This window comes from Papio anubis, chromosome 19, assembly GCF_008728515.1.
Source record: "Papio anubis isolate 15944 chromosome 19, Panubis1.0, whole genome shotgun sequence".
In the NCBI taxonomy this organism is placed as follows: domain Eukaryota; kingdom Metazoa; phylum Chordata; class Mammalia; order Primates; family Cercopithecidae; genus Papio; species Papio anubis.
Genome location: NC_044994.1, coordinates 15,539,980 through 15,567,158, shown reverse-complemented (window position 1 = coordinate 15,567,158; position 27,179 = coordinate 15,539,980). Strand labels below are relative to the sequence as shown.

Sequence of the window (27,179 nt, the reverse complement as noted above, 5' to 3'; positions counted from 1 at the left end):
AACCCAAAAATCAACTGTGTTTCTACTTCCCTGAGGAAACCACTCTATTCTTTCAGACTTTTTTCCTATGCACATATATAGATGTATTTACACGTATGGTAAGACACATCCTATTTTTCCATTTAACAGTTGGTCAGGAAACCCTATTAAGGCTATCATTCCACATTGGTTGAGGCATGTGTTGGCCGTTCCCTATTTATAGAATTGTAGGTGGTATTTAGCAGTTTAGGGTTAAAATCTGCTCCATGATGCTGCTGTGATATGTTCTTGATGAGACTTATATTTCTGATGATACAGCCTTGATGAAATAATCCCTTATCATAAGGAACACACTTGCACACCACCTCACAGACTGTTAAATGTTACAATGAGGGCTATTTTGTCTACCATGTGTGGATTTTACTAGAATCATTTTTGGAGAGTAAAAGTTGACCTCTTTGTGACTTCATTCCCAGATTATGAAAATAAACTATCTGGAGCTGTAGAGTTCATTTTCACCATCCACAACAACATCTTTGTGTATTCATGCACACACACGTGTGCACACACACACACAGAGTTTGACTCTAAGGCAATACGTGGCTCGAGGAATTAATGTACCTTGCAGACTTATTTATTACAGTTTAATATTAGAATACTCCTGTTCGTTTATTCATTTGTTCAGCATTTATCAAGTACCTATGAAATGTCAAACATTTCGCTAGGCCTAAAGCTGCAGAGATGTAGGAGACGCATTTCTTAGCCTTAAACCAGAGTTGAACAGAGGGGCTGGCCTGTACACTCGGGTTGGCACAGGGTATGGGTGGGCCAGCGGGTGAGTTCCGGTAAGTCGGCACGGGAGGAGCAAGGAAAGCTTCCCTAGTGGGTAGATTCGAGTCAGGCAGGGTGGGAAGGGACTTTCCAGTTTGATAAGAGAAAGGGCTCTCCTTGTCAGGCAGGCAGAGAGAGCGTCAGGTGGTGGGGAAGGGTGCCAGCAGAGGTGACACCGCAGGACTGGCAGGCGGGCGGGGGGCAGCTTCCCTCATTCCTCAGTGCCTCAAGTGCCCTCCTCTTTAACATAGAACCGATGACTGTTACTTACCCCATGATTAAAGGATTCAGTACATGTAGAGCCCTTAGAACAGCACCTGGCAATGTGAGTAGCCCTCACAGTTCAGTTAGCTGACCCAGAGGAATGTCAGCTATTTTTTGTTAATTTTGGCAGCATGACTTCTTTTTTTTTTTTTTTTTTTTTTTTGATACAGAGCCTCGCCCTGTCGCCCAGGCTGGAGTGTAGTGGTGTGATCTCTGCTCACTGCAATCTCCACCTCCCGGTTCAAGCAAATCTCCTGCCTCAGCCTCCCGAGTAGCTGAGATTACAGGCGTGTGCCACCACACCTGCTAATTTTTGGTATTTTTAGTAGAGACGGGGTTTCGCCGTGTTGTCCAGGCTGGTCTTGAACACCTAACCTCAGGCGATCCACCCTCCTCAGCCTCCCAAAGTGCTGGGATTACAGGCATGAACCACCACATCTGTTCCTTTGGCAGCATGGCTTTTGAGGAGTTAACCTATTCAGAACCCTGAGACCTCAGTAGGACTTGTTGCTAGGTTATTTTGGACTGAGGATCCTGAAAAGGAAAATGGCTGCCATGAATTCAGTCATATCCAGAGCCCTGGGAGATGGAGCTAAGTAATGAACATATTGCCTGTTTTTACTCTCTGTATCCCAGGATCTATGCTCTTTTACTCCCCTCCATGGAAGGGGCCTTTTCTTTTGGCCTGAAACGTTAGCCCTGGAAGTTACTGGGTGAGCATGCTATTACAGAAGTGGAAGGGCATCCCTTCAGTCCCTCCTCTCTATTTCTGCTCTTACACCAGGCTGTTGAGGTTTTGGTTATGGTTAGCTCAATTTTTGAGTAACTACTGGGCATGGTGGCTCACGCCCGTGATCCCAACACTTTGGGAGGCCAAGGCAGGCAGATCACTTGAGGCCGTGAGTTCGAGACCAGTCTGGCCAACATGGCGAAACCCCATCTCTACTAAAATTACAAAAATTAGCTGGGCGTGGTGGTGCACACCTGTAATCCCAGCTACTTGGGAGGCTGAGGCAAGAAAATTACTTGAACCCAGGAGACAGAGGTTGCAGTGAGCCAAGATCACACCACTACACTCCATCCTGGGCAACAGAGCAAGACTCCGTCTCAAAAAAAAAAAAAAAAAGAAAAGAAAAAAAGAAAAAAAAGAATTTTTGAGTAACACATTTACCGTACGGGGGGCAGTTATGCAGGTGTGAGCAGATCACCTTTGCCCTCCTCCTTTCGGCGCTTAAGGGCTAACTTCCCAGCAGGTGGCAGTACAGCACGGCTGGCCTCACGTCCTGGGCTCTGCAGAGGCAGGGTTGGGCAAAGACCAAGATTAGAGTCTAAAGCTGCAAAAATAGAATCTGTTCATTAAAACAGGGGAAACTTTATTATTTAAGCACACATGAAAACTTAAGGTAGCCTTTGTAGTAAGCCACATGTTTCTCTTGTCAGCGCTTCACTTCTAAACAATATGTTTATACTTCATACTGCCTGAACTGGCGTCAAAAATTATAGTGTGTTCCCAGCTAGCAGAATAATCCTTCTGAAATGTTTAGAATTAATCAAAAGTTGAATTGGACCTGTTTGTTTCCTCTATCAAATATAGAAAAATCGGTGTTACCCTCTCCTAACGTGTTACTCTCTGCTAACATGTGCAAATGCGTTCTCAGTACAAAAGTCTGATTTCCTTAAACTGACTCATCAAAAGGAGTTATAATGGTAGAGTCCAAATCAGAATTTCTTCATTTCAGGTCATTTAAATGCCAAGTTTATATTCCCCCAGTCTGCCTTTTTTTCCCTTCTCCCTTGGGGTGGAGTAATGTTAATACTCCTCTTTTTTTCTGTTTTTTAATTTTCATATCACATCAGATAATTTATAGGACTGCTCAGAGTCAGCTGGATTAGTGAATGAAATACTTGAAGAGACAGAACTAAAATAGAAGTTGAGGTTGGGTGCAGTGGCTCACGCCTGTAATCCCCGTGCTTTAGGAGGCTAAGGCAGGAAAATCACTTGAGGCCAGGAATTCAATACCTCTGAGCAACATAGTCAGATCCTGCTGCTACAGAAATCTAAAAAAAAATAAAAATAAAAAGAGTAGCCGTACATGGTGGTTCATGCCTGTAGTCCTAGCTACTCAGGAGGCTGAGGTGGGAGGATTGCTTCAGCCCGGGAGTTTAAGGCTGTAGTTACCATATCATTGCACTCCAGCCAGGGCAACAGAGTGAGATTAGATAGATACATAGATAGATAGATAAATGGATAAACAGAACAACAGCTTAATTGCTCTTTAAAATACAGGTTACATCTATTTCTTTCTCGCTCCTCTTCTTAGTGTGTAAGAGTTTTAAAGACACAGCCCCAGCGTCATTTTGTCTTTCACGAGTAAACATCATTCTAATGGTGAAAGTACTTTGCTGAAGTGACTCAACTCTGGAATTCTGAGTCATCCTTCATTTGGTCCAAGCAGAAAAAGCCTCAGTAAATATTAAAGTGCAGCAAGCTGTTAAGCCCTTGATAAACCTACTCATAGTTTATTTGCCTCTTAATCAAAATGTTTCCTTTTAAGAGGAATTTTAAAAGTTTTAAAAGTCTAATTGTATGTTTCTTTACTTTTATGCAGAACACGTCTCCTGCAAAGATCTGTAGGTAAGTTTACTGCCCTCCCCACAAAAAGCCCTAATAGAAGATTTAACCTAATTGTAACTTGGATGATAAACTGTTTGTTGAAGATTCATACTCTAAGAGGTGACAGAAGAATTTAGTATAAACATTCATATATCCCTAATTTGTGTCTTAGTCTAAAATTTCCTGTGTTTCTCTTTTCTTTCTGAAATATTTTATTCCAAAAGAGAAAACACCAGAACCAACCTGTGCTAGATTTCAGTCATTGATGCCCACAACTTTACTTAACAGTTGTGTGATACTGATGGAGAATGAAAATGAAAAACATGGAAGTGACTTAAAAATTTAAAAGTAACGTTTGCAGTTTATTTGGTCTTTAATATTTTCCGTGGTGGAAAAAGCGCCGGCCTGTAAGATCAGAACTGCAGTCCTGGGCCACAACAGGGGGATTGTGGGCAGCTTTCCTCGTCCTCTTTGCCTCAGTTTCCTCTGCTAGAGCGTAAACTGGGCTGTCCTCTCATTCAGCCCTCGGTGCCTGCAGCATTTGAATTCTAACCTGGGTGCCCTGCGTCTGACTGCTTCCCGCTTCCTCTGCAGGCCAAGCAGCTCAGTCCTGGAGGCAGAAAACCAACAAAGGTGCTTTGATAGATGGATTTAGGATTCCTGCTGCAGCTATTTCTGGGCTTTCATCCAATCCCCCACCCTCCTTTTATTTCTTTATTACAGGTTCCACCTTGAAAGAACAAGACAAAACCAAACTTCAGGACTGTCCTCCTGTTTAAAAGGAGATTAGCAGGTGTCAAAGAGAGGCAGTAAAGCTCATGATACCTGATGTAATCAGGTACTGCTCGAGGCCAGGTGTGGTGGGCAGGCAGGCAGGTGTCTCACCCTTGGGCATCCCCCGTCTTCCACAGCCCCAAGAGGTTGTCTGTTTGGGGGGATCTCTGTTGCTCGTTCCCCATGGATGGGGAAGCATCCTCTATTCTATGAAGCCTTTCACTATAGGGAGACACCAAACCCTTCAGTATTCTCCTCTCCTCCCACCACAAAACCTATCTATTCCCGGGCAGACCCAAGAAGCTCCCCTGACAGTCTCTCCTCCACTTATCCCACTGTTTGCCTTGGATTCTTCTCTGGGTCATTTGTGTGTTGGGGTGCCTTGAAAGTCAGCAAGGCTATAGGAGTAGGGCGGGCTGGGGTAGAGAAGTGTCCTCAGCCTCGGCTGCTCCGTGTTGTCCTGACCTTCCCAAGGCTGTGAGGCGCCAGCTCCGTGGGCCCCTCTGCCAGTCCTCCTGCCTCTGGCCCAGCCGGTCAGTGCTGGTCCATTGGATACAGTGGCAACTACACATGGTTATAGCAGTGAGCACCATCAGAATTGATCAGTACCACTGTTTTCAGTGTACTAAGATTACACCTGCCAAGTGGTGTGTTACATATATATGTTTATGTGTACATATAAAAACATGTAGTCTCTATATAGAATACAGAATCTATGTTGGTAGGAGATGGCATATGGCAAAGTTCCCTGAAAGTGAAAACATTGTATTCAGCGCTTTTGTTCACGCCTTTGATCCTTGGCTGTTTGCTGCCTGATGGAATAGGCAGTAGTTAAGGGGCACTATATATATGTTGCCTCTATAAAATGGAAAGAGGAAAGAGACTAAGTGATAATTTGGGTTTTATGCTTTCTGGCGCCTTCTTTTAGGAGGAGAGAGTGGGGAAAGCTAGAGGCAAGAGCTTTCGGCATATAAAACTCAGAAGGAATAGGCCATAAACCAGGGATTACTGAACCAGCTCCAAATTGACTTTCTAATGAGTGAGGATAGCTTCCTGAAAATATCTGTGTTTGGCAGTGTTACTTTTTGTGCAAGAATTTTTAAAAATTGCTTTACTGTGGAAATTTCTAAAGACATATCAAAGTAAACAGAATAATGAATGAAGTCCTGTGTACCCAGTTCCCAGCTTCAGCCATTTTCAGCTTCTGGCCCCACCCACTGCCTTGCTCAGTATTTATTCCAGGCACCCTAGCATTTCATCTGTAAATATTTTAGTATGTATAAGAAATTTGTCTGATAAAACATTTTATGGGGGGAAAGTTTAACCCTACAGAAAAGTTGCAAGAATATTACAAGGAGCTCCCATGTATTCTTCACTTAGATTCACCCATTGGTAACATTTTTTACATTTGCTTTCTTGCTATCTCAATGTATATATGTGTACACATGCATAAACATACATAAATATCGCATACATATATGATAATGTAGATATTATTCTTGCTCTTATTTTTTCTGAATCATTTGAGAATAAGTTGTAGAGGTCATGACTCCACTCGTAAATACTTCAAGCTGTGTTTCCTAAAAACAACAATCCCTTAGATAACTAAAGTGCAGTCATTGAATTTAGAAAATAACATCTGATATGATACTATTATTTAATATTGAGTCCATGTTCAAATGTTGCCACTTATCTGGCCACAATATTATTACTATTATTATTATTATTTCCTTTTCTTTTTTGAGATGGAGTCTTGCTCTGCCACCCAGGCCAGAGTGCAGTGGCACATCTTGGCTTACTGAAACCTCCGCCTCCCGGGTTCAAGTGATTCTCCTGCCTCAGCCTCCTGAGTAGCTGGGACTACAGGCGTGAGCCACCACACCCGGCTAATTTGTGTGTTTTTAGTAGAAAAGGGGTTTTACCGTATTGGCCAGGCTGGGCCCAAACTCCTGAACTCAAGTAATCTGCCCGCCTTGGCCTCCTGAAGTGCTGGGATTACAGGCGTGAGCCACCACACCTGGCACAATATTATCTTTTATAACATTCTTTTTTCCCCTAAAGATGTCATGTCTAAGCTGGGCGTATTGGCTCAGGCCTGTAATCCCAGCACTTTAGGAGGCCGAGTCAGGCGGATCACCTGAGGTCGGGAGTTCGAGACCAGCCTGACTAACATGGAGAAACCCTGCCTAAAAATACAAAATTAGCCTGGTGAGGTGGTGCATGCCTGTAATCACAGTTACTCGGGAGGCTGAGGCAGGAGAATCGCTTGAACCCGGGAGGTGGAGGTTGCGATGAGCCGAGATTGCGCCACTGCACTCCAGCCTGGGCAACAAGAATGAAACTCCGTGTCAAAAAAAGGAAAAAAAAGATGTCATGTCTCTTTCGTACCCTTTAATCTGGAACAGTTCCTCAGCTTTTTATTGTCTTTCATTGCCTTCGCATTTTTGAATAGGGGAGGCCTGTTGTTTTGTGAACTGTCCCTAAATTTGGGTTTGTCTCAGTGTTTCCTCGTGGTTCAATCCACGCTCTGCATATTTGGCAGGAATACCACCCGAGCGATGTGGTGTCCTTCCGAGCTTTATATCAAGAGGCACACAATGTGGATCTGCCTCGTTATTGGTGGTATTAAGTTTGATCATTTGGTTGTGGGGGTGCACAAAGGATTTTAATGCGATTTCTGTAGTGTTTTCATTTTTGAAACAGGCGTATTTGTGGTCTGATTCCCCAGTTTTTCACTTGTATATTTTTGGGATCTGCAGTTGAAAAAAACACTTGTTTCATTAGATGTTTCACAGGCACACTATTTTCCTCGAGTGAGCCAGCTGTGGTTTTGCAGATGTCCTATAAATGCCTGACTCTGGGAAACAGCTAGCTGAGGTCCAGAGAAGGAAAGGTCTGTTCATGAGTAGAGCACATAATTGAAAACTACACAGGTAGTCAGGTTCACAGAGGAAGGACAGAGGAACCAAGCTGGTCTCGTAGGATCTTTGCCTCATCCAAACTCCAGAGGATGCATTTTCACCTCCACACTCTTGGGGAAAGCTTTGATGTTGAAAGGTGAAGCTGCAGTGTTTTATCTCCCTCTCCACAGTGCCCTCTTCCTCCTGGCCGCAGCAGGATGCCTTCCCTTCAATGACTCCCAGGTAGGTCCAGGTGAACTCATTTGCCTTCAAAGTGTCTTTTATTCTCTGAAGCCTGGGTGTATGACCAGAATTTCCTAGTCCTTCCTTTTAGAAGCAGGATAACTTGGCCTATGCAGAAGCATTCCAAAGCTTGCAGGCGGGGTAGCTTTGGGCTTGGGCGATACCATTTCCCCAGGCTTTTGCCTTCTCCCCAAGGCTGCAGGCATCACGGCCTGCAGAGCTCTGGTCCCTGGGCACTGTGGTGCCTGCCGTCTGTCCTCTGTACATGCCTGGTGAACCTGCAAGCCAACACCCAGGTTGCCCCAGCCTCAGGCCTGGAGGCAAAGTTGATTTCCTCTCCTCCCAAGGGCCTCATCTCCTACAAAGTGATTTTTTGTTTTTGTTTTTGTTTTGTTTTGAGACACAGTCTCACCCTGTTGCCTAGGCTGGAGTGGAGTGGCACGATCTCGGCTCACTGCAACCTCCACCTCCCGGGTTCAAGCGATTCTCCTGCCTCAGCCTCCCGAGTAGCTGGGACTACAAGCGCCCACCACCACGCCCAGCTAATTTTTTGTATTTTTAGTACAGATGAGGTTTCTCCATGTTGGCCAGGCTGGTCTCAAACTCCTGACCTCAAGTGATTCGCCCGCCTCGGCCTCCCAAGGTGCTGGTATTACAGGCATGAGCCACTGTGCCTGGCCTGCAAAATGATTTTTATTTTATTATCCTGTGCTAAAGTTGAGTTTTCTTTATGAGGTGCTGAGGACCCACCCCCGCCCCCAGTAGTCCTCTCGTTTCTGGGTTTCCTTTCTTTCTTTTTTTCTCCCTCCTTTTCTCCCCCAGGATTATTAGGTCCCCACCAAGTGTCAGGCACTGAGCCAGGCTCTGGGGACACAAAGAGGAAAATTAATCTTTGCTCAGGCAGAAGTCAAGCCTATTTGGAGCAGAGGGGAGGGAAACAGTCAAGTAAACAGATCATTATCACACAGGGAGGCCAGGGCTCTGTCCCTGAGGTACAGGAGGCTCTGAAGCACCTAAGAAGACGTGGGACCTCAGGAAGTAGGAGTAGCCACAATTACAGGGAGCCTGCTGTGTGCCAGGCTCTGTGCCAATGCTTTCTGTGCCTTATGTTATTTAAAATCTCCCCACATTTCTGTAAGGGTGGGAGCATTATTATCTCCATTTCATAGCATAGAATAAGGAGGCTCAAAAGGTCAGCAGCTAACAAATAAGTGGGGATTTTAGAATTTATCCCAGATCTCTCTGATGCTAGAGCCAGACTCTGCTTACAGGACCTAAATCTGGAAGAATAAGGAGGAGTTAGCCAGGAGAAGAAAGCAGGCGAGGGCAGTCGTGGAGTGTCATGAGTATCCTGTGATCCAGCATCATTGAGCACCTGTTGTGTGTCTACCCCTGTCCTAACACCTGCCCTCCTGGAATGCACATCTATGAGAGGGGAGGGCAGGGGGAGACAGAAACACATAAATAAGGAAGAAATAAATAGGACGTGTCCTATGATACTACATCCTGTGGAGAATAATAAGGGAAGAAGTAGAGGGTCCCCTTGGTTGAGTTGTAGGGGGAAGCAGTCATGCTTGGGAAAATGCAAGTTATCCTTATTCAGGGACAGTAGGAGACTGTACATACAACCGGAGGGGTTGATGGGGGCTTGTCACAGAGGTCTTGGGGTGTCATGAGTTTAGATTTGAACTTTGTGATGGCAGTGAGGGGCATGGGGTGTTGGAGGCAGAGTCCTGTTAGGAAGATGTTGTAGGCACCTGGGTGAGGAATGAGAGGGAACCAAGGAACTGACGTAAGGCCCCAGGGGTCCTATTTTGGGACCCTTGCTTGGCACTGCGCATTGATGACAGGGTTTCTGATGGCCGCACTGGATTCCGTTTGCCTTGCTCTTATAGCCATTTTTTCTTTTTTTAATTCTGTGTTTCAGTTTGATCCAGATGGATATTTTTGGGCTGTAATTCACTTATTCTGTGTAGGTAAGTTTTAAAATAGTACTTACGTAAGGCTGGGCACAGTGGCTCATACTTGTAATCCCAGCACTTTGGGAGGCCAAGGCAAGCGGATCCCTTGGGCCCAGGAATCAGAGACCCACCTGGGCAACCTCGAGAAACCCCGTCTCTACAAAAAATACAAAAATTAGCCAGGCATGGTGGCACATGCCTGTTGTCCCAGCTGCTCAGGAGGCTGAGGTGGGAGGATCACCTGAGGCCAGGGAGGTCGAGGCTGCAGGAGTCATGATCACACCACCACACTCCAGCCTGGGCAAAAGAGTGAAATCCTGTCAAAAAAAAAAGGAAAGAAAGAGAGAGAGAGGGAGGGAGAGAAAGAGGGAGGGAGAGAAAGAGGGAGGGAGAAAGGAGGGAGGGAGGGAGGCTTACTTGAATAATTGAGGTTTATTGTATACCCACTTTTTGGTGACCCTGGACAATAGGAAAATCAAATCCAAGGTGTGAAGGTTAAAATTAAATGGTCATTTTCTGGATTGGTTTTCTATTTTGAGGTTTTTCCTCAAATGTGTCCATTTCCAATATACTTTCCTCTTTTTTCATGGCAAATATGAACTAACTCACCATGACTTGGGGTTTCACTTGCTCAAGTCAACTTTTGGAACGCTGATTGGTCTTCTCTAAAAACGTTGGGAAGATATTCAGAAGTTCATGTCAAAAACTTTTTTTTTTTCCAGTAATTTACCAAAAAAGTTGAAATTGGTCAAATAAAGGGACCATCTGATTTTATTACAAATCATACGTTCAGTGTTGCTTGTCTGTAGTCCTGGGGGAAAAGCAGTGCCCTGACTGTTAACACAGCTCAGAAATGTTCAGCAGTCCAGGGGTGTTTCTTTTTTCATGTGCATCATGTCAAGGAAGTAACACCTTCCTGTTAATTGTGTCCTTCATTGATCATGATGCTTTCCATGCCCAGCACTCTGGGGACCACTGGAAGGACTGACTGCGTTATCATAGAGGATTATTGAATTTGCATCCTTGAAACCTTCCAAATGTTGATGGTCTTCTCCTGTCAGCTGGGTGTGACCCTCATAGGGAAAAGGACCAGCAGTCATGCCTTTGGGGGCCTTTATCCATGTGGATTTTGTGTTTCCCTGGACATGCCAGCAGTTCCTTGAGCAGAATACCATGACCAGTGACATGTTTTATTTCATTTTCAGGGGCTTATAAAATTCTGCGGAAGTCCCAGAAACCCAGTGCATTAAGGTAAACTCTTAAACTCTTTTCTTTTTTTTCCCTTGTGATGGAATTTCACTCTTGTTGGAGTGCAATGGCACAATCTGGAGTGCAATGGCGCAGTCTCAGCTCACCTCACCCTCTGCCCCCTGGGTTCAATCTATTCACTTGCCTCAGCCTCCCGAGTAGCTGGGATTACAGGCATGCGCCACCACGCTTCACTAATTTTGTATTTTTAGTAGAGAGGGGTTTCTCCATGTTGGTCAGGCTGGTCTCAAACTCTCGACCTCAGGTGATCCGCCTGCCTTGGCCTCCCAAAGTGCTGGGATTATAGGTGTGAGCCACTGTGCCTGGCCAAGACAAACTCTTAATGTTTGGTGAGTTGTGGTTGGCCTAAAGGAAAGGGTTGAGACTTGTGGTATCATGAAATTCTTCCATTCGGCCAGAGACTCTGCAGGCCTGGATTGTGGTGAGGGCAGGGGACTTAGTCCTTGAAGCCGTCCCTCTTCTTGCTGTTTGGGCCACTCCAGGCTGTGTCCGCTAACACCTGGAACATGCCTGCCTTTAGCCGTGTGTGAAGAGGCATGGAAGTCTCAATCCCCTTCCTTTAGGGGATTCACATGTCACCTCTCAGATGACATGTGAATGAAATGTATGTGGCCAGCTGCTTTGGGTGCCAATCGGCTGCATCGATCACAGAGGGACAGTACTTTTTCTTGTTTCCCGAGCTCCATCCTAATTTGACTTACTTTAGACCCAGCAGTCTCTCCACTTCCTAGCTCATTCTTGGGCAAAATGAGGCCTTTGTTGCAGGCAGTCAATGGAGCAGCTTTGGTGAATGTAAATGAGAAAAGACAAGACTTCAGGCCTGGAGCTGTAAGGCCAGTTCCCCTAGACTGGCCAGCTGGCCTCTGGGTTTTGGGGCCTGCTGAAGGCCTAATGAGAAAAGGTTCGAAGGGAATGACTCCTGAGAGAAGGTCATCCACTCTAAGAATGTGGGGCTTCCACTCCCTGAAGCACCTTTTGTTCTTTTAATAAAATGTTTTTGTAGCAAGAAACCAGTAGAGTTGCCAGATAAAATACAGGATGCCTGGTTGCATTTGAATTTCAGATAAGCCTCAAATAATTTTTGTAATATTCGGAACAGATAGTACTTACACTAAAACATTACTCTTAATCAGAAATTCAAATGTATTTGATTGCCCTGTATTTTTACTTGTTAAATATGGTAGCCGCAGAAGCCAGTCCAGAGGCCTGAGATAGTTGACACTCCTTTGAAAGTGACAAATGTATACGTGGGAAACAGTTACCCACAGGTGAAAATGTGTGTGATTTAAAATGAAATAGTAACTGGTTTTGAATATTAAATCCTTTTCCCTCTATTTATGGGTAATTTATAAAAGTAGTAACTAAAATAGAATTTATTAATAGAAGATAATGATTATTTTATGTATTTAAAATAGTTCTGCCATTTCATTTATCTTTTTTTCTCTCTCATTCCTTAGTGACATTGACCAGCAATACTTAAACTATATATTCAGGTAAAATATAATTTACATTTTTAAAGAACAGTTCATATCCTTTTAGGGCTAATGGATTTTTATTTTCCAATAATATTTTGATTGAAGAGTTCTGAGCCAGTGTGCCTGCCAGGAAGGTAAGTTACAGAATTTGTGAGGATAACCAGAGTTGAGGAGACCAAATAGTAGTCTTGCCCTTAGACCAGGCAAGAGGGGCCTCTCTCAGGCCCTAAACTTTAGAGGGCCACGTCCCTCCTCTGGGGCGTGGCATCTGTGAGGCTAAGGACGTTTCTCTCATCCCAGAGCCCACCCCCTCACTTCTAGATTGTGTCCTTGAATCCCCACCCGTGTCCCTGAGCTCGACTCCTGGGCTCCTTGGGTCCATCTTCCCAACTCATTCTCAGGCCCAAGGGGTGTTCAAAGAGAGGCTCTCAGTGGGCCGGAGTGGAGGTGGAGGTGACCTTGCAGGCTCAGGTGTCCACACACATGTGTGAGGCCCTTGGGCTGCAGGATGAAGCCTGGGGTGGAAAGAAAAGGGAGGCATTGCCAACCGGGAGTCAGAGGCTGCCCTGGGCTGCTCCATTCTGACGTGCAGCACCAGGGAGCCCAAGAATTCTACATTTTAAACTAGACTTTCAGGTTATTTTGAAGGTGTATTTGTTAAGGTAGGATGAAGTCTGAGGCTTGATTTATAACTTTTAAATACGGTATGTGGACTTCTGTTTGTATCCTTGTCCCAAGCCAAGCAGAGAATGAGCCTGCTTTACTAGAGCAGCATGATATACCCTTTTTATATTAGTATAATTTCTTCATTATAATGTGCATGTAATTTGTAATCTGAGAACTCTAAGGGGTTTCCGTGTTGGGAGGCTGAGGCAGGAGGATCACTTGAGCCCCAGGGTTCAAGGTTACAGTGAGTGATGATTGCGCCACTGCACTCCAGCCTGGGCGACGGAGAGATCCTGTCTCAAAAAAAAAAGTATACAGGGCTTCAAGTTACATTTTCCTTCAGACATAGTCCCACCACAGTACACCTAGAGGTGATTAATTGCAGTCCAGAAAACGTATTGTGTACCTGCCACATGATGTCTGGCACTGCTAGGGATCCAAGGATGAATAAAATATGGTTCTTGCCCCCAGGGAGGTCGCAGTGTAGGATGCCACACAGGGGAAAGGATGAAAAGAGAGTGAAGAGGAGTGTTCCTTTGATGTGAGCCTCATTCATGCTTGGCACCCTCCCATCACCCTCTCTGGAAACCCCTCCCATCCCCCAGCACCCCTCTGCAGTGCCTTCACGCTGCCAAAGCCCACTGTGGGGGGCCCAATCCCCCACCCTCTGCAGCCTCTTCTATCAAAACTCATCCCTCCAGATGACCGACTGAGTTAGAGGTTAGGCATAAACATGTGATCTAAGTATTGGAGGGATTTTTTTTTCAAGTACTGAATGGCCTGCTTTGGTAGGAGTTAGGAGTGGCTTAACACTATATTTGCAAAATTCAAACAAGGATTAAAGAACCAACTCCTTCACTTAATTATTTCTTATATTTACCCCCTAATATTTTATTTGAGGTTACCCTTTGGGGTGATTCTGATGATGGGATTTGGGGTACGTGACCAGCTCTGAGAGATGCTTTGGGATGGTAAGAGGCCCCTCATATCCTACCATAAGAGTGATCACTTCTGCTCCTGAAATTATAACCCAAAAGGGATTCAGGGAGATAAAATAATGGAGTATGAACAGGAGTATGAACAGGTTTTCCAAAGAAAGGTGAGATGGAGGCAAAGACTTAGAGAGCCCATGCAAAGGGCTAATCATTGCAAAGTCTCCAGTCTCGTTTATAGCTACATGCAGCCCTGTCTTACACACCTACAACTTCTCAATGACCAGATGTGTGGCTCTTCCCATTGGCTTTCTCCCAAGCCTCCTGTCTAGCCTCTGTCCACAGTGCTGCTGCCCTGGGGCCATCAGAGAACCTGAGCTTTAGAGGAAGAGCACAGGAAGAGCACGAGAAACACAGAAATGGTTCTGGGAGACAGCCCCAGAGCAGGCAGGGCTCCCGGTGGTTTCTTTGCTCACAGCCATCTTCCTCCACAGTGCCTAGGATGTCACCACCGACTAGGGATTCCTTGTGGTAGTTCCCAGTCCTGGTGCACTTTAGAGCCACTGAGAGGCCATAACAAAATAAAACAACTGATGCCTGCACCTCAGAGATTCCGATTTAAGCCAGGACACTGGGCTATTCTGATACGCAGCCAGGGTTTAGAACCAGAGTAGGCCATCCAGCACTTCAAAAAATTCCCTCCCGAATTGAACAGTGAGAACACTTGGACACAGGAAGGGGAATATCATACACCGAGGCCTGTCGTGGGGTGGGGGAAAGGAGGAGGGATAGCATTAGGAGAGATACCTAATGTAAATGACGAGTTAATGGGTGCAGCACACCAACATGGCACATGTATACATATGTAACAAACCTGCATGTTGTACACATGTACTCTAAAACTTAAAGTATAATAAACAGTAAATAAATTTTAAAAATAAAATAAAATAAAAATAAAAAATTTCCTCCGATACTTAGAAAACATGTTTTATTCCTAGCCTCTAATTTGATTGGCTGCCTGGATGGCATGAGGTTTGATGGAAGAGGTTGCAGAGGGTAGGGGATTGGGCCCCCCACGGTGGGGTTTGGCAGTGTGAAGGCTCTGTAGAGGGGCTCTGCGGGACGGGAGGGGTTTCCAGAAAGGACGACGGGAGGGTGCCAAGGATGAACAGGGCTCACATCAAAGGAACACTCCTCTTCATTCTCTTTTCATCCTTTCCCCTCTGTGGCATCTAAAATCAGTAAAGGTGGTTTTCAGACACATGGTGGATGGGCTGGATCAATTGTGGGCTAGCCTCTTGGAAATGTAACTATCTTCTACACAGTTAATTTTGTGGCAAAAATATACGTAGCTCACACACAACAGCTAGCTTTTACATTGCAACCTATTTTAATTCAGAGTTTGCTTCGTTTAGCTTGTAAATACTCTTGGTAGATTAGGTGAGTATGATCGTAACTAGGGTCAGCCAGGACCAAGAAAAGAGACACAGTGAACCCTCAGGTTGAGACATGGATTCATATTCTGTCCCAAGCCTGTCTGTCCCAAGAGGCAATCTTCCTGCCAAAACATGAGACATTTCAAGACATTCTTACTCTCTCTGAGGAGCTGGATTTAGTCAGAATGAGTCAGTGCAGATAATTTGCTTTTAGGCAAATTTAACTATTTCCAAGTAAAATGGGTGGGAACAGCTGGGGTTTTTGGTGCGGGGGAAACTTCTTGACTACTTTGCTGTCTCTTTTCCAGTGTGGTGCTCCTGGCATTTGCATCTCATCCCACAGGTAAATGCCCCCACCAAGTGCTGTTTTGTTTGTCTGTCTGACATTGCTCATTGGACCCAGTGAGCCTGTCTCTCAGAGACATTTCACAAGAGAATGTCATTGCCCCCCAGGATGACTGCAAGGGCAGGAAGGTCCCACCTATTTGAAACTGCTCTTAACAAACCAATTTATCAACCAGGAATTTATTCTTATGCCTTCTTGTTGTCTGTGTTTTCATCCAGTATGATCTCAGATATACAGACAGGTCTATTTCCTGCCGAGTAAACTACTGCTTATTTTGCCCTCTTCTGAAATTCCTTTTCCAAGCATCCTGAATTGCTCTTCATTTCTAGTATTAAAAAATTTGGTGAAAAAGTTCAAAAGTTCAAAAAACTCCCTGAATCTGTTTTTGGTGATCACTTCAGGAGCAGAAGTTATTGCTCTTATGGCAGAATATGAGGGGCCTCTTGCCATCCCATAATGTTTCCCAAGGCCTGCTGTAGTACCCCAAATCCCATCATCAGAATCATCCCAAAGGGTAACCTCAAATAAAATATTAGGGGGTAAATATAAGAAATAAGTGGGCCAGGCACGGTGGCTCTCGCCTGTGTAATCCCAGCACTTTGGGAGGCCGAGGCAGGCTGATCACGAGGTCAGGAGATCAAGACCATCCTGGCTAACACGGTGAAACCCCATCTCTACTAAAAATACAAAAAATTAGCCGGGCATGGTGGTGCGTGCCTGTAGTCCCAGCTACTTGGGAGGCTGAGGCAGGAGAATGGCGTGAACCCGGGAGGCAGAGCTTGCAGTGAGCGGAGATCGTGCCACTGCACTCCAGCCTGGGCGACAGAGTGAGACTCAGTCTCAAAAAAAAAAAAAAAAAAAAAAAAAAAAAAAAAAAAAAAAAATTTAGTGAAGGAGTTGGTTCTCTAATTCTTGTTTGAATTTTGCAAATATATTATTGAGTTACCCTCTTTCTATCTGGCATCATTTTTAAAGTTTGTATCATATGTCACCATCCAATTCTCATAATTCCAGATGAAAGGAGTCAATTCTTTTTTTCTTAAAAACACACACACACAAAACGAATGTTTACTGACCACTTGCTATGCATAAGGCATTACCCAGGCCCTCTAGGTCTCAGTTTTCACATCTAGAAAATGAGAAAGGTGAATTGGCAGCTTCCTAAGGTCCTTTCTAGGTCTCATCTTGTGCTTGAAGCAATAACAGCTTTCTGTTGGCGTTTTCAGCTGCTTCTTTCTGTTGGTGTTTTACCTGCTATCTGAGCGAGGATCCTCAGGGACTTGTTGATAGTGACTCAGGAATAATGCTTCTAGATTGTATGTGACATATCTGAATCCATGTCTCGTAAGGGTAACTTGAATACATTTTCTTAATACATTACACTCTGCTTGCCACATGAAAGCACAGTTCCTATAGTCTGCCTGCTCCTGTGAACGATGACTTCTCAAAACTCCAGGGTTTACTCTTGAGTCCCCTCTCTGCTGTCATTTGCTGAAAGTCTATCTTTTGTGGAATAGTAAGTCCTGTGAAGCCATACTGTTAACCCTAAATGGCCTCTGCTTACCCCTACTGCTGGTTGTCTGCCTTTCAGTTGCGTCTCCTATCATTCCTTTATGCAGCCAGGTAGCTGCCACCCAGCAGACATTTAAGAGCCGACTAAGTGTCCTGTCCCTTTGAAATGTGCTTTTGTCAAAGGCCTTTCGAAAGTTATGTTCACAGATTCTCCTTGGTTTACATCCTGAATTATTTCTAGCGGACTTGGGTGAATAATTCTTTTTTTTTTTTTCCCCCTAGACAGAGTCTTGCTCTGTTGCCCAGGCTGGAGTGCAGTGGTGTATCTCGGCTCACTGCAACCTCTGTCTCCTGGGTTCAAGCGATTCTCCTGCCTCAGCCTCCTGAGTAGCTGGGATTATAGGCACCTGCCACCATGCCTGGCTAATTTTTGTATTTTTAGTAGAGATGGGGTTTCACTACATTGCCCAGTCCAGTCTGGAACTCCTGACCTCAAGTGTTCTGCCCACCTCGACCTCGCAAAGTGCAGGGATTATAGGCATGAGCCACTGTGCCCGGCTGGGTAAATAATTTTTACCTAAAGAAATCATGCTGCCCTTCAGCTAAGAGGTTGTGCTTGTTCATTTGTTACACTTATGATGGTCAGAGCTGGAAGGAATCTTAGCGATTATCCCAGGTACCACCGAATTGTGTTAATTACTTGTGCACCATCCTAATACAAATGAGGAGATTGAAAACCCGAGGAGTTAAGTGATTTGACCAAGATGATGCAGAGTAGGCGAGTAGTAGGTCTTCTGACCCTCTTTCTTTCTTCTTTTTCTTTTTTGAGATGGAGTCTCACTCTGTCGCCAGGCTGGAGTGCAGTGGCGCAATCTCGGCTCAATGCAACCTCCACCTCCCCGGTTCAAGTGATTCTCCTGCCTCAGCCTCCTGAGTAGCTGGAACTACAGGCACCCGCCACCAAGCCCGGCTAATTTTTTGTATTTTTAGTAGATACGGGGTTTCACCATGTTGGCCAGGATGGTCTCTATCTCTTGACCTCTTGATCCACCCACCTCAGCCTCCCAAAGTGCTGGGATTATAGGCGTGAGCCACCGCACCCGGCCTCATGACCCTCTTTCTAAGTTTTTCTTTTTAAATGCTGCTCTTTCAGTGATCCTACACTTTATTATTATTATTATTATTATTATTATTATTATTATTATTATTTTGAGACAGAGTCTCGCTCTGTTGCCCAGGCTGGAGTGCAGTGGTGCAATCTTGGCTCACTGCAACCTCCACCTCCCAGATTCAAGTGATCCTTCTGCCTCAGCCTCCCAAGTAACTGAGATTGCAGGCACCCGCCACCACACCTGGCTAATTTTTGTATTTTTAGTAGAGACAGGGTTTCACCATACTGGCCAGGCTGGTCTTGAATGCCTGACCTCAGGTGATCTGCCTACCTCAGCCTCCCAAAGTGCTGGGATTACAGGCATGAGCCACCACGCCCAGCCCCCTACACTTTACTATAAAGTGTCCCACTCTAGTGAATGCTTCTGTACAACGTTCCTGAATTTTGGTCTGGAGCTACTTTTGGTTTGGGGGGTGTGTTTAGCCACCAGTTTCTGAACATGGTGACTGCTGGTAATAGCTTAGACATTTTGGCCAACAGTCTGACATTTTACCTTGAGTTATTGCTAAACTTTTAGGTCAATACAAAAATACCTTGGACACTTAATTACTCGTTGGGAATGCAAAGTGGTCAGAAGTATATGATTGTAGAATGTCCTGGGCAGAGGAGTAATTTAAAATAGGCTTTAGTTTCTTTTTGAGGTAATGAAAATGTTCTGGAATTAGATAGTGGTGATGGTTGCACAACTCTATGAATATACTAAAAACCACTGAAGTGTACTTTAAAGGATGAATTTTATAGTATGCAAATTATATCTCAATAAGAAAATGTATTGGCGGAATAAAAGGACACCTTTCTCATTTGAAAACCTGTTTGGAGCTTAATTATGCCAGAAGGGATACTTGCATGGATTGATTTTCCTTCAAGTTATATTTTCATAATTTTTGAAAAAGAATGGACACAGATGTTCACCTTCCCTTCCCTCTCCTGCAGGGTGGGGGATGGGTCTGCGGTGGGCAACCCAGGGCATTGTGGAGCCTGTTGGATTCGTCAGAGAGAGTCCTGGGACACTGCTCTTGAAGGACTCTTCTCTGCAAGTTGGATTTTTTACAGTTTCCTGCTAGCTGAGGTGGTGTCATTGCAGAGGCCGAGTACAGAAAGTCGGGCTTATAAGAAGGGTTTTGCAGGGCCGTGGCACTGCTGAAGCGGCTGTGGGCTCCCTTGCTGTAAAGAAGCAGGACTACTCTTATAGGGTGGCTCCAGTTCCCGCCAGTTCATTCATTCGCTTTCTGATGGGACCCATGGGCAGTCTAGCCCACTTCAAGGTAGAACAGAACTTTATTCTTTCTCACTTGCTTATTACACTTGCCATCTAGAACATCTGCCATGGGGCCTGAGTGTGTGTTGGGTGAGCTGTCTTCCTGGTTCCCTACTGCCCCGGTTAAGACACAGTCACAGTCAGTCTCCATAGGGACAGTCTACTTGGAAGGATCTGCTCATACTTTCTGACATCTTACAGCAGGTCTCAATTCTTTTTGGTTTCTTCTTACCCCTTCTTTTTTTCTTTTTTTCTTTTTCTTTTTTTTTTTTTCTGAGACAGAGTCTCGTGCTCTCTTGCCCAGGCTGTAGTACAGTGGCACGATCTCTGCTCACTGCAACCTCTGCCTCCTGGGTTCAAGTGATTCTCCTGCCTCAGCCTCCCAAGTAGCTAGGATTACAGGCGCCCGCCACCATGCCCAGCTAATTTTTGTATTTTTAGGAGAGACGGGGTTTCACCATGTTGGTCAGGCTGATCTTGAACTCCTGACCTCAAGTGATCCACCCGCCTTGGCCTCCCAAAGTGCTAGGATTACAGGCGTGAGCCACTGCACCTGGCCCCCTTCTTTTATTACTTGTATCTTAGTTATTTGGTAGTACTTTAAAAACATTTTAAGATTGATATATAATTTACATATATGAAATATACATGTTAAATGTACAGCTCGATCAATTTTGGCAAATCTACATACCTGCATAACTTACCTGCCACCAAGATATAGAACATTTCTATCACTGCAGAAAGCTTCCTCCTGCCCCTTCCTCATCACTCCCTCTCCACACCATGAAGGCCTCTATGGATCTGATGTCTGTTACCATAGATAAGTTCTGTCTATTCTCAAGCCCTTGTAAATGGAATCATCAGTACTTTTTGTGTCTGGCTCTTACATGCAGCACGGTGTTTAGAGACTCATTCATGTTGTTGTGTATATCATGAGTTTGTTCCTTTTTGTTGCTGGTAGGGTTCCATTGTATGCATATACCACGTTTGTTTATTCATTTACCTGTTGATGCTCACCTGGGCTGTTCCCAGCTTGTGGCTGCTCTGAACATTCTCATACCAGCCTTTTTGTGGACTTATGTTCTCACGTCTCTTGGATGAACATTTCAGAATAGGATTACTGGGTCTTAGAGTAGATGTATGTTTCACTTTCTAAGAAAGGATGTTTTCCAAAATGTTTGTACCATTTTCCACTCCCACCCAGTAGTGTGTGGGAGTTCCAGTTGCTCCACATCCTCACCAGCATTTAACGTCGTCAGTCCTATTTTAACTCTTCTAGAGGGTGTGTGAGGGTTTCTGGATAGTGCTTTTGACTGAGCTTCCCTTCTCACTCACACCTGAGTGATTGGAAAGAGAAGCTCTCTTGCAGGTGCACCTTTGGAGTGTGCTGGCAGCAGTGGTGGGACTCAGGCAGACATTTCTTCATGCCCTCAGCATGCGCCCCACCACAGAGTTTGCTCTGAGAATCTCAGAACCTTCCTTGAGAAGAGGACCACCTTTCCCTCTTGCACTCTTTTAAATATAGTAGATAAGAGTAAATTTCCCCTCTTAAAGAGTTTGCACTTCCTATTTGTGTGGGGCCCCTTAGCTGTGGTGGTCAAGAGAGCTGGAGAGAATTTCAGGGAACGAAAGGAGCAGGGAGACTCAGGAATCTGGCCCAGAAACAACCTTGTTACCTGGTGTGTCTGTGGCTCATGTGTGAGACAGAGCAAGCAGCACTAATTGCTGCTTGGAACTGACCTCCTGTTTTCCTGCCAGTTTTGAGGGTAAGAACATGAGAGGAAATTTTCTTCATGCTCAAATATCAATTTGTCTTGAATGTGGTAATATTGTGTCACACTTTTCACCATGGCAATTTCATGCTTCGTAATCTTTAGAGAAATGGACTTCACTTGCTCACTCAGAGTCAGCGGAATTTTAACTGCAGAACACAACAGTGAGGGCCTAACTCAGACTCCATTGCATAATGCCGCATGTTGCTGTAGCAAAACATGTTTACTCTTTTTTTTTTTTTTTTTTTTTTGAGATGGAGTCTTACTCTGTCAGCCAGGCTGGAGTGCAATGGCGCAATCTCGGCCCACTGCAAACTCTGCCTCCCGGATTCAAGCAGTTCAACTCTGCTTCAGCCTCCCGAGTGGCTGGGATTACAGGCTCCCACCACCACGCCTGGCTAATTTTTGTATTTTTAGTAGAGACGGGGTTTCACCATCTTGGCCAGGCTGGTCTTGAACTCCTGACCTTGTGATTCACCCGCCTTAGCCTCCCAAAGTGCTGGGATTACAGGCATGAGCCACCACGCCCGGCCATGTTTACAACTCTGTAGCCACTTGATTTGTGCTTAAGCCATGTAGTTCAGCACTAGATGGTGCAGGAGTGTTGTTTTGAGGCCATTTTTTAGGCTCCTAGATCAAGTTGGCATATGGCTAGGGCCAGCCAGCCACATGCTGCAACCTCTTCCGGGGGTATTTATAGCACAGTCACTAACATTTGCTGTTCCAGGATTGCCGTGCACCCTCTCCGCTTAGGAATACTACTTTAGCAAAAGAGAAGGCAGGTGGAAGGCATCAAAGGGGAAAATTTGAGATCAGCTTGAAATTGAGGACCACAGAACCAGCCGGAAACTAGAACATTAGCTCTAGGGAAGGCAAGAAGTGATCAGGTCTTTCTGATAGTCTTGGTTTGGTAGTGCTTGCTGTCTGCTGGGTGTGTTGGATATGGTGCTGACACACAACGGGTGCGGGGATGAGGAAAATAGCATCCCTACTCTCAAGGACTCACTAATTCTAGGAGGAGGGACAGGTGTGAAGTCAGCTAAGTGGTGTGTGAGAAACCAACGTGTGATGGTTTTAGCGATGGCTCAAAGGCAAGGGTTAGCTATTCTTATTTTGTCTCTCCCATTGTGGAGTCAGTTTTCAGGATTTGGATGGGGGTTATTATTTCCCAAGGACTGTGTTTTGTTTTGTTTTGTTTTGTTTTTTCTTTCTTTTCCTCCCTCCCAGTCTTCCTCTGACCACACTTCTGCTCTCTAGACCCCCTCCAAAGCCTGGGCTGGGCTATAAAAGCTGCCACGCGCCATGAGTCCCGTTCACCCTGCTGGAGCGTTTCTGATGAAAGACTGGGTGCTGAGAGGGGCGCAGCCTGAGAGGTCTCAAGGTCCTGGGTTTCATTTGTCTCCCTCTCCGCCATTCCTCATTATCACACTGGCTGCGCTGCGGTTCCTCTCACACTGAGAGGGAAATTGGGAAAGGGCCAAGAGCACACAGCTGCCAAAGAGACGGAACACATTCTCCGTGGACGTGGACAGACTCTCCCTCCACCTGCCTGAATGGAGGGCTCTGGCAACTCTCTAGGTCTGGGGTCCCCAGGACACCCTTGCCTATCACTCCTGTGGGGAAAGGGACTTCAGAATATATCCATGCTCTTCACACACTAAGTGGCACCTGATGTTGTCATTTACAAATTCCCTCTACCAACACAGGTCCCGGTTTGACAGTAGAGGTATTGAGAGGAATCGTGGCCGAAAGAGAACAAGAAGTCTTGTTGGGCTTCATGAAAACCAGATCCCAAGAAATCCCCTCCTTGTCGTTAAATACACACTCAGAATACACTTGCAGAAGCAAAACAAAGAAAATAACAGTCATAATTTTAAAAAAACCTCCAGAGAGATCCAACTCAGAACTTTCCTTCCCAATAGATAGTTGAATCATTTGAGATCGTTTGGGTCTCCAAGAAAGCGTAGGAGCCCATCATGTCTTTTGATCTGAAACTCTTGATGAATAGCATAGTGGTGAAGGAAATGCTGCTGCCTGTGTGTTCCACTGCACACCTAATATACTAGCAATACTTAGGAAATTCAGCCCTCTCCCCACAGGCCCCCAGAACTGAGAGACAGGCTAAGGCCCAGGGGTCTGGAAGACCAGGCTCTCCAAGGGGTTCAGAAATTCCAGATTTGGAAGACTCAAGCTATCTGCTGTGGAAATGCTTAATTCCTTTTCTCCGGACATTTTTGGAAGGATTTCTGCTTTTTTAATCTCCTGACTTTTTGTTTGTGACCAAGTTCAAATTCCAGAGAGGGAAACGGCCAATATGTGTGATTATTTCCTCTTGCACCAAGTGGAACTAAAGGAATGAACTTACTTCACAAGAAATAAATGTACCCTTTGGACCTCAAACTAAAATGAATTTGCACAGTTGGTCTGGCCCCCGTGCTGTTCTTGCAGTCATTAAACATGAAAATGAAAAAAAAAAAAAAATGTCAGGGCAGTGCATTCATGACCTTTTTTTTAGATATGAGGCAGAAAAGAAGAAAAGAGCCTTGAAAAAGATTCTTTTATCCTGCACACTCCCTTGTGCAGGGTTGACTGCCTAGTAGAGAGGAGACAGCCTAAGGTTTGGATTGACTAGAGTTCACATTCTGGCTCCATAGTTTAAGAGCTGTGCAATCTTAGCCATGTTCCTTAACTTCTCTGAGCCTTAATTTAAATGGGCATAATAGAACCTCACAGAGATGTTACTAAGATTGAAAGAGATACATACATAAAGATTTTAGCATTGGGCCCTGCACAAGGCATGCTCCCACTAAATGGGCATTATTATTATCATCTCATCATACTGTTACTATCATGATAAGATAATGTCAGTAACAGAATCCCTGGGAATGCTGGAGTGAATTCAATGCCAGGGGGCTGAAAGCATAGGACTGCTAAAGACGCCCTCCTTGCATTTCCTGGGGCGACGGGGCAAAGGGGCATGTGAGGCCTCATGGGTCACTGTTTCACTATTGCTGTGCCCCTCAGGTGATCTCTTCAGTGTCCTGGACTTCCCATTCCTGTACTTCTACAGATTCCATGGCAGCTGCTGTGCCAGGTAATCTTAAGCTCACTCATTTGTATGCTTTCTGTGCTGTCCGCTGTGTCTTCCTCTCTGTGAAGTTCAGAGTCACTGCTGGTGCCTGAGTGAGTGGCAGGAGAGAGTGGTGGTGGGTGCAGGTGAGGAAGCAGTCATTATGTCACCAGCAGGCTGTCACTTAGCACCCTTAGATGCTCAGGGCCAGCTTGGGCCCTGCCAGGACCCCTGGCCCATGGACGTGCCTCTGCCAAGACAGTGGTTTTCACACCTGCTCTAGAGCTAGGATTCTCCCACTTTTTTCCCCCTCCACAAGCAAATCTCACATAGAACTCCAATCTATAAAACTGATGAAATGGATCCAGTTCAAGGGAAGATTTGGGTTCAGAATCCCACCTGCTCAGCTTTCCCTTTGGCCTCCTTCTTGCTCCTTAAGGCAACCTCCAAAATAACCTCCACCAAACCCAAAGATTCTGGGAATTAGATTTTGGAAACTGATGGCTAAGAGATGTCTAGACAACAAGGTGATCATTAGTGCTTGGTCTTGGGAAGGACTCAGGGATATAGGCCAGTTGGAGGGCTACATCTGAACACATGGAAGTGTATCCTCACCTTCTCCCCATGTCCTGCCATGATCACCACTTCGCTTGACCTCATCATGCCAAGAAGTGGAAAGGCCCAAAGCATGTGTGGCATCCTGATGTGGTAGAAAGACTGACCCGGGTTGAACCCCACAATTGCCGTTGCTAATTGTCTGATCTTTGGGTCTTAAGCTTCGTGCCAGGCCCAGTAAATGGTGGTCATTATGATGATCTACTCAGGTTGACTGTAAATACAATGTCAATAGATCATGAAGAATTGCTATGTAAAAATCAGGCCACCTGTTCCCACACATATCAAACAGTGCCTTGTGAAGCAGTGGTTCTTTACAATGTTAAAAAGCTGCTATGTGGCTAGTGGGTATGTCCTGCTCCTCTGGTGTGTTTGGGCCACAAAAAAAAGAATCAATATTACAGAGTTTGTTTCTGCATTTGAACCTTGGAATGATTTATTTATCACCCTCAGAAAAATTTCAGGAAAACACTGACACAATTCACTCTCCTAGTTCCTGTCAGTTGGTTAGGCCTTGCCCGTTAGCTGGGATCACATGGCATGAGTCTTCATGCTGGGCGGGCGGCTGCGGACTTGTTTCTCTTTGAGTCTGGTTATTTGGCAGCATGGGCCAGCAGGGTGTACCCGGGAGGTCAACCATTGTTTGGTTATTTGGAACAGAGCAGCACAGTTCACAGCCCATTGATGTTGGCTTTGTGGGGTGACAATTGGGCTCTATTTCTGCCCCTTTTAATCTGTAACTTTCTCATAATGCAACATGATAAATCAGGGTTTTGTTTTATTCTAAAGATCTGGAAATCTCTATTTGAATTGATGTGACTCTGTTACATTTTACCCATGCTTCTGTACAGAGCTCAGCCTCTTTGAGGAATGCATTGGTTTTCCCTGTGTCGTTCAGAGGCTCCACCATATCTCACACTGAGCATTGTCACCTTCAGGAGGTTCTGGGGGAGCTCAGGAGGGGCATGGTAGCCATAGCCCAAAGACCCCATTAACAGGGAGTCTCCTGCTCCCAGATTTCCTTCATTTCTGGGAGCCTCCCTCTGCTTTTCAGGTCTGCCTCCCTAGCAAGGGGTAGATGGGCTGAAAGTGCAAGGAGAAAGATAAGAGATCCATGAGTAATGTAAAAATGAGTCACAGACATAGAAGTCAAGCAATGGAAAAGAGCCCCAGATGCTTCCAGAAGCCTGTCAGTCACAAACCTGCACGAGCTTATCCTGGCCCAGAGTCTGCACTGAGAGGACAGGTCAGCATGGAATCATGCCACCCCTGTGGCTAGAGGCATAGAGGAGAGGGAAAGACTCAAGGGAAAGGAAGTCTGGGAGGTTGGGCAGGCACCTGTGAAGTTGTTACTTCCTTGGATGCAGAGGTGGGAGCCACCAAGAGGAGCCTGGAGCACTGCTACCTCCCTTTTCAGCCCCACCCTCATGACCACCAGTGCCTGGCACATCTCACTCTTTGTCTAGCTGGTCAAGAACACATTTCCATGAAGCGTCACGTCTTCCCCAGTTGTCCTGCCTCCAAATGCCAGGAAGAGTTTAGAGCTCGCTTTGCTTTCGCCCTGGCCACACAGTGGCACTTTTGAAAATAGTTCCAGCACAGGCAACTACATCTGGCCACTGCTGTGCCAGCACCCTTGCTGGTCCAGAGATCTGAAGAGCCATGGAGACCTGTATTCTGATTGTACCTGTGCCCCAGTTTCATTGTTAATAAAGTGAGACTTTGGGGCTAGGTAATCTTACTGTTCTAAAAGCCTCTGGTTTCCATTAAGATAGGATGAGGACCACTATGATTATTTCTACTTTAAGGAAACTGAACCTGAGACAAAAAAGGTGGGAAGGGGGATTTGGTTAAGGTAACGAGAGTCAGTAAGCACAGCAAGGAATAGAAATCCAGGCGCTGGGTGTGATTGGGTAGGCCTACTGCTTACCCACGGGGCCTCTCTGGCTTTTGGGTGTGAGTAACTTGACATCTTAATCCATAGCTGTTCAGCCTCCCATGACTGCTGATGCAAATCAGAACAAACTTTGCAGGTCATCAGGACCAAACAGGCTGAAATCACACAGGGGAAACCTAATGCCTATCTTTAGT

At 45.3% G+C, this 27,179-nt stretch overlaps 1 protein-coding gene across 12 annotated transcripts in view; it reads left to right on the top strand.

Annotated features, from left to right (window-relative positions):
- TMEM241 (transmembrane protein 241) overlaps positions 1-27,179 on the top strand; it is a 158,241-nt gene that overhangs the window by 54,980 nt on the left and 76,082 nt on the right. For 11 of the 12 annotated variants that reach the window (XR_001897251.3, XR_002518643.2, XR_001897253.3 and 8 more), the window contains 7 exons: positions 3,684-3,709; positions 7,554-7,605; positions 9,533-9,581; positions 10,772-10,817; positions 12,293-12,328; positions 15,653-15,687; positions 24,428-24,497. Coding sequence is in view for 5 of the 12 variants with exons in the window: in XM_009192522.4 (XP_009190786.2) it covers positions 3,684-3,709; positions 7,554-7,605; positions 9,533-9,581; positions 10,772-10,817; positions 12,293-12,328; positions 15,653-15,687; positions 24,428-24,497 (314 nt within the window). In the remaining 7 variants the exon portion in view is untranslated. The remainder of the gene's footprint in view (positions 1-3,683; positions 3,710-7,553; positions 7,606-9,532; positions 9,582-10,771; positions 10,818-12,292; positions 12,329-15,652; positions 15,688-24,427; positions 24,498-27,179) is intronic. The other variant, XR_002518645.2, reaches the window with a different exon arrangement.